We start from the raw sequence: 17,160 nt of genomic DNA, 5'->3' as shown, positions 1-17,160 counted from the left end.
GGTATCAATGTTTGTATACACGAGCAGGTTAAAAGCATCGTTGGCGGTATCTTTCCCAGCACATGAGAAACCCTCTGGACTCGGGCACATGCTTGTCAACCCGGCGGCAAAGAGTGATAACGTCCTGAATGTAAGCGACGTATGACTCAGAGGATGTCAGTTCACGAGTCGCAAGTTCATTCCATACAGCAAGCTGCCAACCAGTGCTGTCACCGAAAAAGTCGCGGATCTTCTTTTTGAAAGAGTCCCAGCTTGTAATGTCAGCATCGTGCGTCTCGAACCACACCTGCGGTGGGCCATTGAGGTAAAAAAGCACGTTGGCGAGCATAAGGGTCGGGGGTCCCACTAGTAGCTGGCGCTGATCCGTTCGTAAAGGTTGAGCCATTTGTCGACGTCTACTCCATCCTGGCCAGAAAACACACCAGGATCACGAGCAGGAGGCAGAACGATGTAGGTGGGAGCCTAGGGAGGGGCAGGTGGTGAAGAGGCTGTGCATGCACCGACTGACATGGTCGGAACCGTGATGAGGTGGCCATTGCGGAGCTCCGCGTTGGGTACAGGGAACAACCACCACCTCCACCACAAAGATGTTACGTAAAACGACACAAGGCGGAACTATTTACAGTGTATTTACACTGAGATACACAGTATCCAAGATAGGTTAAGTGTACATATGAGAAGGTGCCTTGGCAACTATGTAAGCTCTGTTCAAAACATTACACAGTTTATTTAAAGTCTAGGTTGGACAGCAACATATACTGAAAAGTCAATTTCTGATGTGGCACTTTCTAGTGTTGGTTCCCGAGATATCTTCTGCATAGACAGAGCTCCAGCATAACCTAGCCCACAGCTTGTGTAAAAGAGCCAATCGTGACCTAGAAATTCAATCCTGATCGGGCTCGATCACGAGTGAAAATGTGCCATGTGACACTCATTTAATATTTACTTAATCCAAATTCCTTGCAATATCGCAATTATTCTTTTTCCCTTTTGTCCAAATTTGTGGCCGAAAATTCCCCCCAAAAAGAGAAAATTCCCTGCACGGAACATCACTGCTCATTATCATGCTAGCGTTGTGACAGTGAGTGCCCACGGTCAACCAATGAGATCAGTTCGTGTTTGCCTGTGCACATGTGACACTATGCTTATTAATTTAATTAGTAAGCAAATGTTTACTGCAACTTATGCAGCCGATAATACTATGAACCTTACTTTGTGTAGCTGTTCAATACTTTGCTATCGCTATCAATCATTCACCTTCCTATCAAAATTGCAATTTATTTCTAGTAAGGCTTTGAGGGCTTGGACATTGATTTAACGCAATATAACAACAAGTTGAAAATGCCAGTACTTTTAAATGCGAAGCATTTCTTGACGAACATTTGCTACTTTGACAGTATCTATCTATCTATCTATCTAGCCGCCTGCGTCTTTGTGCTATCATGGTCGTTTCGTTAACTTGGTATGTACCAAATTTGGCATACTATGACGAGAGCATATGATGAACATAAATGATGTGTCATGACATGAATATCATGACATGCGTGTCATGTAGGTCATGAAACAGCCGCCTACGTCTTGGTGCTCTCATGGTCATTTCGTTAACTTGGTAGGTACCAAAATTGGCATAGTATGACAGGAGTGTATGACGAACATAAGATGTAGGTAATGACAAAAATGTCATGAGATGCCTGTCATGTAGGTCATGCCCAGCGAAAAAGATTAACACTCAAAAGCCACTGGAATGGGTTCGGACGTGGGTACCAAGTGAAGGAAACACTAAAGGATGCTGGCAGAAGTCATAGTCATGAGCATGACTCAGCAAAAATGACAATGACTCAGCAAAATAGATTAACACTCAAAAGCCACTGGAATGGATTCGGACGTGGGTACCAAGTGAAGGAAACACTAAAGGATGCTGGTAGAAGTCATAGTCATGAGCATGACTCAGCAAAAATGACAATGACTCAGCAAAAAAAGATTAACACTCAAAAGCCACTGGAATGGATTCGGACGTGGGCGCTAAGTGAAGGAAACGCTAAAGGATGATGGTATAAATGAGTCATGAGCATGACTCAGCATAAATGACCACTAAGTGATGTGGTACTAAGTGACGGAAAATGCCAAAGGTTGATGGTCAAAGTCATAGTCATGAGCATGACTAAGCCTTTCACCTTAAGGTCTCTTAGGTGTAGCTAAAGGGATTCCTGAGGACTCATGACATGAATGTCATGATATGCGCATCATGTACATCATGAAAGACCTGTCTACGTCTTAGTGCTCTCGTGGTCATTTCGTTAACATGGTAGGCTCCCCCCGCACACTGCTTCGCATAACTTCGATTCCCACAGAGCGTGGGATCTGCCGTGTTTTTTTAAAAGAAGCCTCATTCACTATAGGTGACGAATTGCAGAATGATTGTGGAGCTTGCTTCAGTCATGGTTTGTTTTCTCTGCAACCGAGTTGCCTCTGGGCATAAAAGAGATGTTGAAAGTCAGCTAATCTATTGAACTACGGCATGGGTTCGCAAGCTTTCCGGGAGGAACCCTGCCAGCTTTCCTAGAGTGTTGCAGAACTTAGCCTTTCCCCATCTTTTCTCCTATGTGCTTATACGTAGACTCATTAAAGCATACAGGGAGCGGAAAACGGAGGGGAGGGAGTCTTGCTGCCCGCTGTGAGCCTGAAGTGTCGGCACATCTTGGTTGAAAGGAGTGGGTATGGCTTCATTCCCTCTGAATCCACCTAACCAAAGCAGCACCGCCGCCACATCTGCGTGTGGCCTCTGCTATTTACGGTTCAGCATGTTATCTTTAATCTCAAAGGCCATCGTTCTTGATGAGGAACTCACGCAAGTATACATAGACAAGAAATCTTTATTTTTTATGGCACCAGCTCTAAGCACCGTATGCCATAAACGGCGTCTTCAGGCAAAGAAAGTGTCGGATGAAGGAATCGGGTATATGCCGTAATCAGACATTGTGAGCTACCATTATTGCTTCAGAATCTTCCTAGGGCAGGCTGAAAATAGGTGTTTTCGATGGGGGATGATTTGTATGTTCAACACTTTCACTGTCCCTACGCTCCTGCTCCGTTGAGACAGACACTGCCACTAAAGGGGTCGCTAGTGCATTAACCATAGGGGTCAGGTGTGTGTGTGCTCACTGGTCAAGTTCAAATTATCCGGCAAAGGCCAATTTCAGAATCAAAATAACGAAAGTTTGGGCTCATAGAAATGCTGTGCACAGGCCAGCATTTTCAGTTGGAATCGAATGAACCAAAAGATCAAATTAACTGAAGTCGAATTAACGGAAGTCTACTGCATTACCATACATCGACAACAAGGGTCATCAAGGCTAACAAGTAGCTCTCCACTTGAACTTCCTATCTGATTTCCGCTTAAGTGTGACAAACTGTGCCCACGAGCATGAATTAATTCAAGCGCTCAACGCGGCAGCCACTGTGGACCCGCTCCTAAGTATTTCTCTTATCGCAGGCTACCAAAGCTTTTCTTTTTGAGCAACTTCAAGTTTATTTTCTAAAAATGATGAAGTGTGTACGAGGCATATGATGGCTTCACTAAATCCAAAATGTAATGCAAAATTTCTTGTGTAAATCGATAAATTGTGGAAGTGCATGGGGAGAAACAGTATGGGGTCGGATCAATTCTGACCACTCGCGGAATCCGCCTATTGCATTGCGCTGTGGTGCCACCTAGCGGGCTCCGCGAGAAACAATACGTACGGCGTCGGGGCGCCACGGGACGCAGAGGCACGCTGCGAGCAGCATGTTAAAATAGTTTGGCGCATTTGTCAGTTGTTGGAATTTTCGTTTTGTGTGACTGGCCGCTTCCTGGATAGGATGCCGAGGCCGGCAACGACTCTGGTGCGACTTACAACTGCAAGTCGTCGAAATATGATGATGGGATTTCGTGCAGCTACGCCAACAAAGCCAGTCACCGTGCGATGTGCCTCTGAACCAATACATCGCATCGTAATGTGATTGCCACAGCGCCTACGCTTGTATTTCTATTATTCATATTTAGTCGTACCCAATATCAATGCAAACATGCTTCAGAAGTTGAAATGCACGAACGTGAGCACTCGCCAGACGCCCACATGAAGTTCAAGCTGCAGTAGATTCCGCCCAGCGGAGGTCAGCCGTATCGTAGCAGCCGAGTTCATGCATTTGCCATTGTTAGACCTGCACTGAACGTACGCCAATAGATGATAAAAACTGCTTTTATAGCTCAGTCTTGACCATAGTGACCATAGCTCTTTGAAGGGGCGATATTGCACACAGCGTATTTATGCAACACAACAACGGTGTATTTGTTTATATCGGCACGAGTATGGCTACTGCTCGCTGTTCGCTTCAAGTACAGTAGAAACCATGCACCGCTCACACGAAATAATGACGACATGCTCAAAGCATATATGAACACTTCTCATGTGCATATCAGAAGCGTTGTATCACACTGAGGCGAGACGGCATGAGCGTCGCAGGCACATCGAAAATGGTGACTACGACCACCTAGCCGCACTGGCACATGAAAATGCCGATGCCTGCAATGCTCGCGTGGCAACGAGAGATGTTGCTACTTACGTTGCAGTACCGAAAGGACCATCACTTGTTGCCTGTTTAGCATAAAAGGCAAACTGTGTTTTCGGTAACTGATAAGTTTGGCAGCATAACAATGCACACAGATTTACCGCTCTACATAGTTCTTTGTTCATGGAAGCACCAGCGGGTGCGACCGACAGCCTGAGATCAAGAACGGTGATGTACTGCGGTGTTGGCACTGTGCCCTGTCGCCACTTCCCACTATTTGTGTGCACATCGTACTATGCTAAGAGTGGTTCACTTCAAGTCGGTATGGTCAGGACCAAACTGTAAAAGCAGTTTCCTTCGTCGTACTTGCTTATCCTATATTTCAAGTCCGCTGGTAGTGGACGAACTCGCAGGCTGTGTTAGGCCTAATGAAGCTGCGCTGAGCGAGATCGACACCGCCTCAAACTCGACGGCTGGAAAAGGCTGGAAATCGAGCATTTTAGCTTAGAACGCACGCTTCGACTCAATTTGGGCGTCAATAAATGCATACACAAGCGCAGATGCTGCGACGTTCGTGTTGTCGGTGCGAAGTTCTCACTCGGCGGCCGCTCGCACGGCGATCAGCACACTGGTTTTGTCGGCGGCGTCGGCGGCGTCGGCACAAAGCTTACCACACTATGATAACTCGCTGTCGTCGTTCATTTCTTCGTCATACTAGTATGACAATATAGGTCTCCCACTGGCACAGTCTGCCAACTACAGCCGGCCGAATGTCGGCGCCGGCATGAGGTCGACTTATCGACAACGGTGTTGTGTCGGCATATATAAACCAATATCGTTGTGAACAGCTAAAGTTCCTACCGAAACACTACGCAAATACTGCGTCGTCGGCACTGCACCGACAATATACGAGTTAGCGTCCTCGTCGACTATGCTGCAGGCTGCACGCGCTATTGCATACCTGTGTGTCTGCTGCACGAACCAGCGACGCCATACAAAACTTTTTTGGCGCTCGCCGCTAGGGTACAGCGCATGCGCACTCGGAACATGCAAAAGGCGGATTCTAAGATGCCATTCACGGAACCTAATTTAAGAACCCCTGGTCTATACTGCTTCAATGTTTGCCTTCAGTGTCCCTTTTATCACAACTAGTGCAAATAATCAATAACCTCGAGACGGGCGTACCTGGTACACAAGTGCTGTTGCCCCCTATGGACTCCTGGTAGTAGCCGTCCTTGCAGCGGCAAGCGGAACCGCGGCACGCCGACGCATTGCTGCCGGCTTCACACTGGGCGTCCGACCGGCATGGGTCGCCGAGCTTGCGGCCTGTTCAGAGGAAATGGCGACAATTTAATGCTTGCCACAGGCATGGAGGAGCAAGGAACAGTTAGGATTATATCCTCCTTGCCTGTGCAAAAGGAAGCAACTTGAAGGTGCTTTTCCCAAATCACTCGCATGATAAAGCTTCATACTAAATACAGTAAAACCCCGGTGATACGATAACGGCTGGTACGAATTTCGGTTTGATACGAATTCATAACATTCCCCGGCTGAAATACATTGCTCTTAATACGAAAAAAATTGGCTGTTACGAACACGTTTCCGCGCCACTGCGAATCATACGAACGTGTGAGCAACAGTGGCAGCAGCGGCTGAGCCAGCGGAGCGCGACTGGCACAGAAGAGCCAGCACAGCGGGATCTGGGCGAGATCCACAGTTGCCGAGCAACCGGCCACTTCACTTGGCTGCACAATCTCTCATTGGTCCCCACGTCGAGCGGACCAGACCACATCACAGCCTAGCTGATGCTTTGACATGCTTTGACCAGCGAGAAAGGCGACGTGGACCACTGCAACAATGATGACCGCGGCAGCAGCCACGACGGCCAAAACGCTCCCTGCACTTGAGGTGCTGAGGTGTTTCAACGGCGTGCGAAAACATTCGTAAGATCACGTGCGTGCACTTTTATGCCTTCCAAAAGGCGATCGTTGACGATTTGGACAAGAAGAAAACATACACGGATAGTACAATCTCGTTGATACGTTTTTCTAGAGTTACTGTATGCCGTAAACATGGTGTAAGAAGATAGGTGATCGGACGGCGGCGCGAGGTGCGGTCACTTAGTGTGACTCTACGCACGCCACTGCCGCAAGGGGCAGCACCTGTTCTGGGCGCCACTTTGTCGCTCGCTTTGCTGGAGCTTTTATGCGCATGCGCGGCAGAGGTGCTTCATTTTGATGCATATATGTCGTTCGCTTGCTTAACACGACTCTATTTGGATAGGGGAACGTCCCTTTATATTTCTGCCAACATTCCGATTGACTCCGATACGGCGAGCAGCGGCAAGCGCAGTGCGCCGTCTGCTCGAGCAGACGACGCGTCTCTCTCATGTTGGAGATGATGGTATTTTGACAGTAAGTGGCATGAAACCTTCTACCTGCTCAGGATTTGGCGTCTGAATAACGAAAAATTGCATATCTTTAGGTATGGGTGTTTAAATGCTGACAAAGGTCGTAAATTATCCCCTCTTGTGCCACTGCTCCAAGGCCTCCTGAATACGTGCTGCCCCTAGCGGCGGCACTCACTTCCGGTCACACGAAGTGGCCGCTCTCTCGCCCCAGCGCGGGCACGCCGTCGGAGCACCTATCTTCTTACACCATGGCCGTAACTCTACGTTTTTCAAGGAACCGCGAAAAAAAAAACAAGGCGCAGTTTTGCCCGAAAGGCGAAGCAATGATTGCGATAGCAAATTAGTATACAGCTGTATGAAGCAAGGAAAGTAGTTTTATCGGCCGTACAAACTTGTAAGCATAGGCATACTAAATAAATTAACAAGCACTGTGTCACGCACGCACAGGTAAACACAAACCCATCTCACTCGATGACAACACTGGAGTAAGGAAGCGCGGCAGCAGCAGCTGTATCTCGCTTCAACGCGAACTAAACATAGAAATTACAAAGCATACTAAGCTATTTGGTTATCTGCAAACAAAAAACACGGACACAGTAATAGACGCGGACGAGCGCAAAGTTTCAACTCGTCCGCGTCTATTACTGTGTCCGTGTTTTTTGTTTGCGCATAACCATTTCCTTTGCAAGTATGAACCAACTCGCCCAGCAGAAAGTTTTACTGATACTAAGCTATCCGGCACTAGACGCACTTTGTCAACATCGCAGTTCGTTTTGAAGATGATGCCCGTGTGGGCTCGCACTTTGCGCTCGTCGCAGATAGCTTTCAAGATACAGCCATGTGATGTGGCGGCCGCACCGTATCGGCAATGTGCCGGTCTCTTGTTGCAACGTGCCGGTCGCTTGTTGCAACGTACAAGCTGGCTGCACTGCTAAATTTATGTGACCGCCACATTCAAACGCAACGTAAAATGCAGGAAAATTACAGATTGGCGACGTATCAAGGGTAACTTTATACATGTGTTAGCGGAATCGAAATGCTAGGCTGGCAACATGGGAAAGAGGAAGGAGGGCGACCCGCGATGGAAGCAGTCGTAACGAACGTTGTTACTCCTCTTATTTTTCTCTTATTTCTCAATTAAAGAGTTATTTATTCAAAATGTGAGTCTGCGAAGAATTCCTTAACATCTCAGAAGTGGGATTTACCGAAACCATTGTGGTAAAGCGACCCTGGAAACCGATGTCGGGGGATTGCGACAACGGTGACGCTCGCTGACTTTTCAACTGACGCTGCGTTGGTGCCGTCTTTGTGAGGTACTGATCGGAAAAGGGACTGTGTGACGCCTTGAACGTACTCACGGACACTCTGTGTGACGTCCACGAGACACAACGGTACCGTCTTCGTGAAGTACCGACTTCGAAACGTGAGTCTTCGTGCTGCCTCAGAAACGTGCGTGCGGACGCTCTGTGCGACGCCTGCGAGACGCTACGATACCGTTCTGTGACTGATCGACATTGAGCCATTGTGCCGCCTCGGAAACGTGCGTATGGACGCTCTGAGTGTCGTTGGCAAGCCTAGACGTTTATCTGTTGGTGAAAAACTGTGTGTACGCCCAGACAGGCGTATAGACAACGCCCAAGATGGCAGACGGCGGCGGAACTAACGAAATGATGCAAGCTTTGCTGGAGCAAAACCGGCGGTTATTGGAGCTTATCGAGAGGAAGCCTGAAGCGTTCCACGTTATGCCGGACCTAAATAAGGCTATCCAGGATTTCGACGGCGAGGGTTCATGCCACGAAGCCGGGGCGTGGTTGATGATGATATGTAGTGTTTAATGGCGCAAGGGCCAGCTATGGCCAAAGAGCGCCATGACACATGGTGATGGGTTCTGAATGTATTATAGATGGAGTGGACAGTAGGATGCAAATGGTACATAAAAGGTGGCTGTAAAGAGGCCTAAAACAAATCGCTATAAATTGCGTAAAATATATGAGTGTTAAAATAATGACAAAGACTAATGATGTGAGCTATGAGCGTAAAGGTTTCATTACACAGCGGTGACATAATAAAGTATATGCAATAGCACTATTGCCTCAAGAGGTCCTTGAAATCAAGGACTGAGAGGCACGTGCTGTAAAATGTTTTTCCACTGCAGCTGCAGCCTGCAAGTCGAGGCTGCGCTACAGATACCCTGGCCAGATGACTTGTAACGTGTTTACATCTGCTAAAAACTTTAAGACGGCATTAAAATCAAAAAGCGGCTCATGGCTAAGAAAGAATGCTGGGTGAAGAGGGATGTGCTCACGATACGCGGGATAAAAGTACTTTTTACGCTGAGCTTCTATTTCTGGGCACTGGATAAGAACATGGAGAACTGTAAGTATGTCGCCACACCTATCACATGTCGGAGGATCACTTCCTGTAAGGAGATACGAGTGTGTTCCATAGGTATGTCCTATCCTTAACCTACAAAGAAGCACTTCCTTGTGTCTTGTTGTTTTCTGAGATATCCATTTCCCAATTCTTGGCTTGGTTACATGTAGCTTATTTGACACTTGATTGTCCCACTGCCTTTGCCAATATTTCCGTAATTCATGGCGCAGGAAGGGCTTTAGGTCAGTGAAAGGGATGGCTATGTTTGTGTTTGTATGTTCAAAAACTACTGAAGTGGCACTTTCGTCTGCAGCTACATTGCCTTTGATACCTCTATGGCCAGGTACCCAGCATATTATGATTACTTGGTTGTCCTTGTAAGCTGAGCATAGCAAGCTGTACAGTTCGTTATAAACTGAGTTCTTGTGTTTTCGTAGACTCATTAGAGCTCTAACGACACTCAATGAGTCTGTGAACACAATTGCTTTTGTAATATTCATTTGTTTTATGTGTTTGACTGCTGAAAGGATTGCGAATGCTTCCGCTGTAAAAATGCTTGTATGCGGATTTAGTGCCCCGGACACTGTAAAAGATGGTCCCAAAGCTGCGTAAGCAACACCAGTAGAAGATTTGGAGGCGTCCGTATAAAATTCACTGCAAGAATACTTCTCCCGAAGTTCAAGAAAATGCGAGTGTATGTGTGGTTCAGGTGCCCATTTTGATATTTCTACAAAAGAGACATCGTACTGGACGGTCTGCCACTCCCAAGGTGGTGGAAGCCTAGTAGAAGCCATCAGGACATTCTCTAGAAGAGAGAGGCCTGTTTCTTCCGACAGGGCTTCCAATCGGAGGGACATAGGAGGCCTAGTGGCTGGGCGGTTACGGAACAGCCTGGCCGTGGACAAGTCCTGAATAATTGAGTGGCATGGGTGGTCTACTGCAGATTTTACCTTCAAGGCATAGGAGAAAGTTAAATATGTCCTTTGGAAGAATAGAGACCATACGTCTGACTCGACGTACAGGCTTTGTACAGGACTAGTCCTGAAGGCACCTGTAGCAAGGCGGATGCCTAGGTGGTGAATAGGATCCAGCATTTTCAAAACACTAGGCCTCGCAGAATTATAGACTACTGCTCCATAGTCAAGACGCGATAATATAAGACTTTTGTATAACTTTATGAGGCATCTCCTGTCACTTCCCCAGGATGTGCGTGACAAAAGCTTCAGCAGATTCATAGTCTTGAGGCATTTTGCTTTAAGATACTTCAGGTGTGGGACAAAATTTAACTTGCAGTCTAAAATGATACCTAGAAATTTATGTTCACGGCTTACAGATAGTCGTTCTCCATTGATATCTATTACCGGGTCCCGCAGTACACCACGCCCCGGACCCGGTGATATCTATTACCGGGTCCGGGGCGTGGTTGAAGAGTATCGATTCCATGGCGGTCCTGCCCGGCTGGCCGGACAGCTTCAGACTTGAAAACGCCAGGCTTCACATGAAGGGACCTGCTCGATTTTGGCTTCAGGCCCGTGTGGATGACCTTACTACGTGGGAGGACTTCAAGATAGCCTTCAAAAAGACTTTTGTGGGCCAGACAAGCACGGCCGAAAAGTGGAAGCAAATGCAAGAAAGAGTCTAGATGAAGGGAGAATCCATCACGGCATACTTTCTTGAAAAGACATTGTTATGCAAGGCATTGGGCCTTGGTATGCAGGATACCAAAGAGCAAGTTTTGGTGGGGCTGCGGTTTAAAGATGCATGCATCTCAATGTCGGCGAAGGATCACGAGGACGAGGACGAATTGCTGGCAGACTTGCGAAGACTAGAGCGAATAACCGAAGCTAGAATGCAGCAGTATCCAGGGGCCAAGCCACACGGTGGTGACCCAGGTAGCGCGACATCTCGTGGGAAGCCTCCGCCTTCAAAATCTTGGAATGCCACGCGTCCAACCGAGCAAGTGATCACAAATGCACGTGTCACACATCAAGCAAGTGGTGGGGGACCACCGAAGCAAACGCCAGAGCCTCCCAAGCGTGATCCGTCAGAGCGAAAATGCTACAGCTGTGGAAGGTACGGGCACGTAGCGAAAGACTGTTCAAAAACAAACCCTGCTGGGAACTTCATGATGAATGAGGACCCAACAAGTGACAGTGGTCCATCCAAGTTCCTGAAGACTGCGATCATCAATGGTACTCACCAGCTCTCCGTGATGATTGACCCGGGAAGTTCAGACTGTATATTGCGTCATCAAGCGGCTGAAAAGTGCAACCTGCAAGTTGTGTGCAAAGCCCAAGCGTTGTATGGGTTGGGGAACACTGATACATCTACAGTGCAGTCTATCGGAACCTCGGAGGTTGACATAGAAATCGATGACGTGTTATGCCGTAAGGTCAAGGTGATTATCGTTCACAACAGTGCCTTGCCTGTGGACATGCTGGTTGGTAGGACTTGGACGGAACAGGACCACATTGCATACCTATGCATGGGAGATGAACTCAGGATTGGCTACCGAGATGATCTTCCATTTTGCAACATTGACCTTGCCCAGATGAAGCCTTCGAAGGAGCCACTTCGTGTCAAGGAGACCATTGTGCTGCCCAAAAGGACTGTGTGTTGGGTGACACTGGAGACCAATAATAGTGAAGGAAATGTTATATTGCCTACAGGAACGGGTAAGGGAATACTACTTCACGTCGAAGACGGAATGGTTGAGATACCCATGCTGAACGACAAGGATGAAGACCAACAGCTGATCAAGGGGAGTTTGTTTACTCACGTTGAACTGCTATCAGGGAGCGAAGAGCTAACACCCTCAAGACCTGTGCCTCAGCAGAAGCCCATTGATCGTAGCATGCTAAACGTCGGGAAGGATGTCAATGAACAGCAAGTTGACGCACTGCTGAAAATGCTGAATGAATATAGGGACTGCTTTGCGCTGAATTTGTCAGAGTTGGGGTGTTGTAACCAACTAGAGATGATCATCACAGAGCATCCCGGGAGCAGCCCAGTCAACTGCAAACCGTACACGACTAACGCAGAGGAAAGAAAAGTGATCCAAGAAATTGTCAAGGAGTGGAAGGCGACTGGCATCGTAACCGAAACATCCTCGCCATACGCTAGTCCAGTACTACTCGTGAAAAAGAAGAATGGAGAAAATCGTCTAGTCATAAATTATCGACGGCTAAATAGCCAGATGGTGCCGGAACACTTCCCCTTGCCAAACATTGACGACCAGCTGCAACGACTCTCCGGAGCACAGATATACTGTGTGTTAGACTGTGCAAACGGATACCTTCAACTTCCACTGAGTGAGGAATCGAAGGCCAAGACTGCATTCATCACGCCTAATGAGACCGGGCAGTTTGAACGTATGGTGTTCGGGTTGAGAAATGGTCCTGCTGTATTTCAACGTCTAATGAACAAGGTCCTCGGATCTCTGCGTAACACTGTAGCATTGTGTTACATGGACGACCTGCTGATTCCAGCCAAGGATTGGGAAGAGTTGCTGGTTCGGCTCAAACAAGTACTGGATGCCCTGCGAGCTGCTGGTCTAACCCTGAAAATATTCAAGTGTGTGTTTGGAAGTGAGGAAATCGACTACTTAGGCTTCAAGATTGCGAAAGGCTACCTGCAGCCAGGTGAAGTGAAGCAACAAGCCATACTGGACGCTAGCACGCCAACTGATGTTCACAGTGTAAGGAGATTTCTGGGTCTAACGGGATTTTTCAGACGGTTCATTCCCCATTATGCCCTGAAGGCAGAACCGCTTACTTCTCTGACCAAGAAAGACACGAAGTTCACATGGGGAGTGGAGCAGCAGGAAGCTTTCGACCAGCTCCGAAAGGAACTGACAGCACCACCCGTTCTGAAGTTGTACAACCCTTTGGCTCCGACAGAGCTCCACACGGACGCAAGCAGACATGGACTTGCGGGGATGGTCCTTCAACAAGATGAGTCGGGACGCTGGCACTTGGTGTTTTATGTCAGTAAGCGTACCACTGATGCTGAAGGGAATTACCATGCGGGAAAACTGGAGCTGATGGCGATAGTCTGGAGTATGGAAAGACTTCGTCCATTTCTCTTAGGCATTCCGTTCACGCTGGTTACAGATTGTCAAGCAATTGTGTATCTGAATGCGCACAAGACTCTTAAACCACAGATAGCAAGGTGGTTCGACTTACTTCAAGAGTATGACTTTGAGGTGAAGCGCCGAGCAGGAGAGAAAATGGCACATGTGGACTATTTGAGTCGTGAACCTGTAGGAGCGCCAAGGGACACGCTTGATGAGGTTGTTGAGACAAGGATCGAGGTGTGCCTTACCATGACATTGGAGGACCAAGTTGTGATCGTTCAACGCTCTGATGCGGACTTGGCGAAGCTCGCCCAAATATTGGAGAAGCCAGTCAAAGAAAGGACCCAAGAAGAGAGTGCCAAAGTCAAGAACTTACGGCTGAGAGATGGAAAACTTTTACGTTGAAGAAGACGGACGACTTCTTTTTGTGATGCCTAAAAGCATGCGCAAAACATTGTGCGTCAAGTTTCATGACTTACAGGGACATTTTGCTACAGACCGAACGGTGACAAAAATCAAGGAACTTTATTGGTTTCCTCGGATGAAGCGCTACGTGGACCAGCACATCCGTATGTGTTTTGAATGTCTAATCACAAAGGTACCCGGAGGAAAGAAGCCTGGGCTTCTGCACTCGATACCACCTGGGAAGAGACCATTTCAAGTTGTTCATGTGGACCACGTTGGTCCGTTTGTGAGAAGTTCCAAGAAGAACCAGTGGATATTGGTGCTGGTGGACAATCTGACCAAGTTTGTGCGCCTCTACCCTGTGCGCGACACCTCGGCGAGAAATGTACTACGGTGTATGCAGAACTTCATAACAGAGTTTGGACTACCGGAGCGCATCATCTCGGACCGTGGTTCCTGTTTCACGTCCCACAGCTTCGAAGCCTTCTGTCAGGAAAATGGTGTGGCTCACACACTGAACTCGGCACACCATCCAAGGGCTAATGGCCAGGTGAAGCGTGTGAACCGAACTCTGGTACCGTGTATTATGGCTACAATCAAGGACCGAGCTCACAAAGATTGGGATCAGAAGATCAAGGAGGTAGAAAGTTACCTAAATACTGCTTACAATGCCTCAACAGGGACTAGCCCTTTCAAGCTCTTGCATGGATATCAACCAAGGATGCAGGATGGTATCCCGGTCCCGCCTGTGCTGACCATTCGGGTGCTGGGAATGCTCATACAACACAACACCCGCAACGCACAGGCTATAGCCGGGCTGCAATCGACGATCCGACAAATGTGCGCATTGATAAAAAGAATCGCAACAAGACACACAGGCATGAGGGAGGAGGACCTATGTCGGCTGATTCAGGCCTTTCTGATCAGTCGCATAGTGTATTCCCTCCCTTACTGCCACCTAAGGCGAGCGGATAAGGACAAAATTAACGCCTTAATCCGTCTAGCATACAAAACAGCGTTGGGGCTACCCAAATATACCAATTCGGACAAACTATTGAGATTAGGAATACACAACACTATAGAAGAACTAATCGAGGCACACAAAACGGCCCAGATTTTCCGCCTGTCCGGTACACAGGCCGGAAGGTACATACTAGACAAGCTGGGCCTGAATCCCACAATCGCCTCTGTGGGACGAACCCCCTTGCCACAAATCACAAGGCGGCAGCTAATCATTAAACCTATTCCTAAAAACATGCTCAGAGGAAGGCACGACAACCGTCGTACAGCCAGGGCAAAGCAGTTGTGGGATAAGTACAAAGACGACCACTCTGTTGCCTATGTGGATGCGGCGGCGCAGGGTAATCGAAAATACGTTGTGAGCGTAGTGACCGGGAGCGGCCGCATATTAAACGCGGCCACGGTGGAGGCCTTCTCCGCCCTTGAGGCGGAGGAGACAGCTATCGCTCTAGCCATCACGAACGACCTCGTTCATACAATCGTTAGCGATTCCAAAAGCGCGATTTTAAATTACACTAAAGGCACTGTTAGCAAAACTACGCAGCAAATCATAAACAATTATTACCACACTTTTTATCAAGTGGACAGACTTATTAATCTAGTATGGGTCCCCGCCCACTCGGGAAATCCTGGGAACGAGGAGGCGCACCGCATAGCCCGAGGGTTAACAAGCCGGGAGGCGCGCCGCTCTGACTTGGATTCTCTGAGTGAGGTGGTGACCACATATAATGCAGATGGCTGAACACTGAGAATAACGAGTGGGTCTGCCCGGAGCAACTTCAAGAGATGGCTCAAAAGGACATAGCGAGCCAGCAAGCAAGGTCGAAGCAGTACTTCGACAAGCGTAGCGTCACTTCACAGCGGACAAGTTGAGTGTTGGAGACATAGTGGTCATGCGCTGCGTTCCAGAGCACACTGGTGCCCCAACAAAAACCCAGAAGAAGTTCAGAGGTCCACTGACTGTGATAGAAGTACTTCCAGCAGACACCTACAGAGTGACCGAGATGAACGGAAGGAAAAGGGTCTACTCGACAACTGCCCACATCAGCCAACTGAAGAGATGGGGTGGAAGATGCCAGGAACAGTTCGACCAGTCAAGCTCCGACGAGGAAGAAAGCGTGCCGAGACGTAGCACACGTGTGTCCAAAAGACCTGCGTATCTTCGGGACTACACCACATGAACTGAGGACAGTTCGCTGCCAGGAATGGCCGAGTGTTAGCGGAATCGAAATGCTAGGCTGGCAACATGGGAAAGAGGAAGGAGGGCGACCCGCGATGGAAGCAGTCGTAACGCACGTTGTTACTCCTCTTATTTTTCTCTTATTTCTCAATTAAAGAGTTATTTGTTCAAAATGTGAGTCTGCGAAGAATTCCTTAACACATGGAAGTCAATGTAGGATTTAGGTCGCGACCGCGAAAACACGACGTAGCAGCCGGGAAAACGCAGCAGCGAGGAAGGAATCAATAGAGTTCCACTACTAGAAATTTTTTTTTGTAAAAAAAGTTCTATTTTTTCTTTATTTTGTGTACGTTTTAATGATACGAATATTTCATGCGACCCCACGAGATTCGTATCTCCGAGGTTCTACTATATATAATACTGTGGCACTGAATTTGTTTTGCATCGTGGGAATTATGCTTACTACACAAATTTTTCTATTAGGTGGCATGGATTCGTTATAAATCAACATTGCAGCTTACTTTGTTTCTCTCTGTGGTTCAATGTTTCCATGAAGCAGTGGAGTGCTTTACCTTCACAATTAATTTCCTATCTTGCATAATTTTCAGCACATATATAAACTGCAAGATTTTCGAGCATGTAGGTTGCTGCATCTAGACGAATTTTAGTGACACTCTCAACAAGTAATAACTGCTTTTCTTTTTTTTTGCGTTTTATACAATCCTGTTTTTAACATTACTCACAAGATCAAATGGTGAAGATTAGAGGCTAACTCCAACCATGCAACCATTATTACCATGCAACAAATTTTCAATAAGAAACAATTTCAGAAAAACTTATGTAAGAACCCACAAGGCCATTCAAAGCCAGACGAATGAATCCTAGACAAATTCGAGGTCTGTCCAGAAAATTCACAAACTTTTTATAAAGCAGGAGAAAAAAGAACTCATTTATTTATAAGCATCCATCTTGACTGCCACTTTCTGTTCTTTGTCCTCATGTCCCTCTTGTCTCTTCAGTCTTCTTCTTCTCCGGAACATCACATCCTCCCAGACTTGGTTTTCATCCCTCCTGGAATGATAGGGTAGGACGTTTCCCACTGTTGCTATTTCAGTTCTTGCATCCAGCCCCAAATAGCGTCATGATTTT

General features: G+C 47.5%; 1 protein-coding gene and 1 pseudogene across 1 annotated transcript in view; one reads left to right on the top strand and one right to left on the bottom strand.

Annotated features, from left to right (window-relative positions):
* Window positions 1-17,160, bottom strand: part of LOC119457438 (uncharacterized) — a 114,672-nt gene that overhangs the window by 66,282 nt on the left and 31,230 nt on the right. The window contains exon 4 of the mRNA XM_037718991.2: window positions 5,734-5,874. Within this exon, the coding sequence (XP_037574919.1) occupies window positions 5,734-5,874 (141 nt within the window). The remainder of the gene's footprint in view (window positions 1-5,733; window positions 5,875-17,160) is intronic.
* On the top strand, window positions 8,599-16,175 carry LOC119457439 (uncharacterized; annotated as a pseudogene).

Source organism: Dermacentor silvarum, chromosome 7 (assembly GCF_013339745.2).
Source record: "Dermacentor silvarum isolate Dsil-2018 chromosome 7, BIME_Dsil_1.4, whole genome shotgun sequence".
Classification (NCBI taxonomy): domain Eukaryota; kingdom Metazoa; phylum Arthropoda; class Arachnida; order Ixodida; family Ixodidae; genus Dermacentor; species Dermacentor silvarum.
The sequence above is the reverse complement of the archived record's forward strand: the minus strand, read 5'-3'. Positions and strand labels throughout refer to the sequence as shown.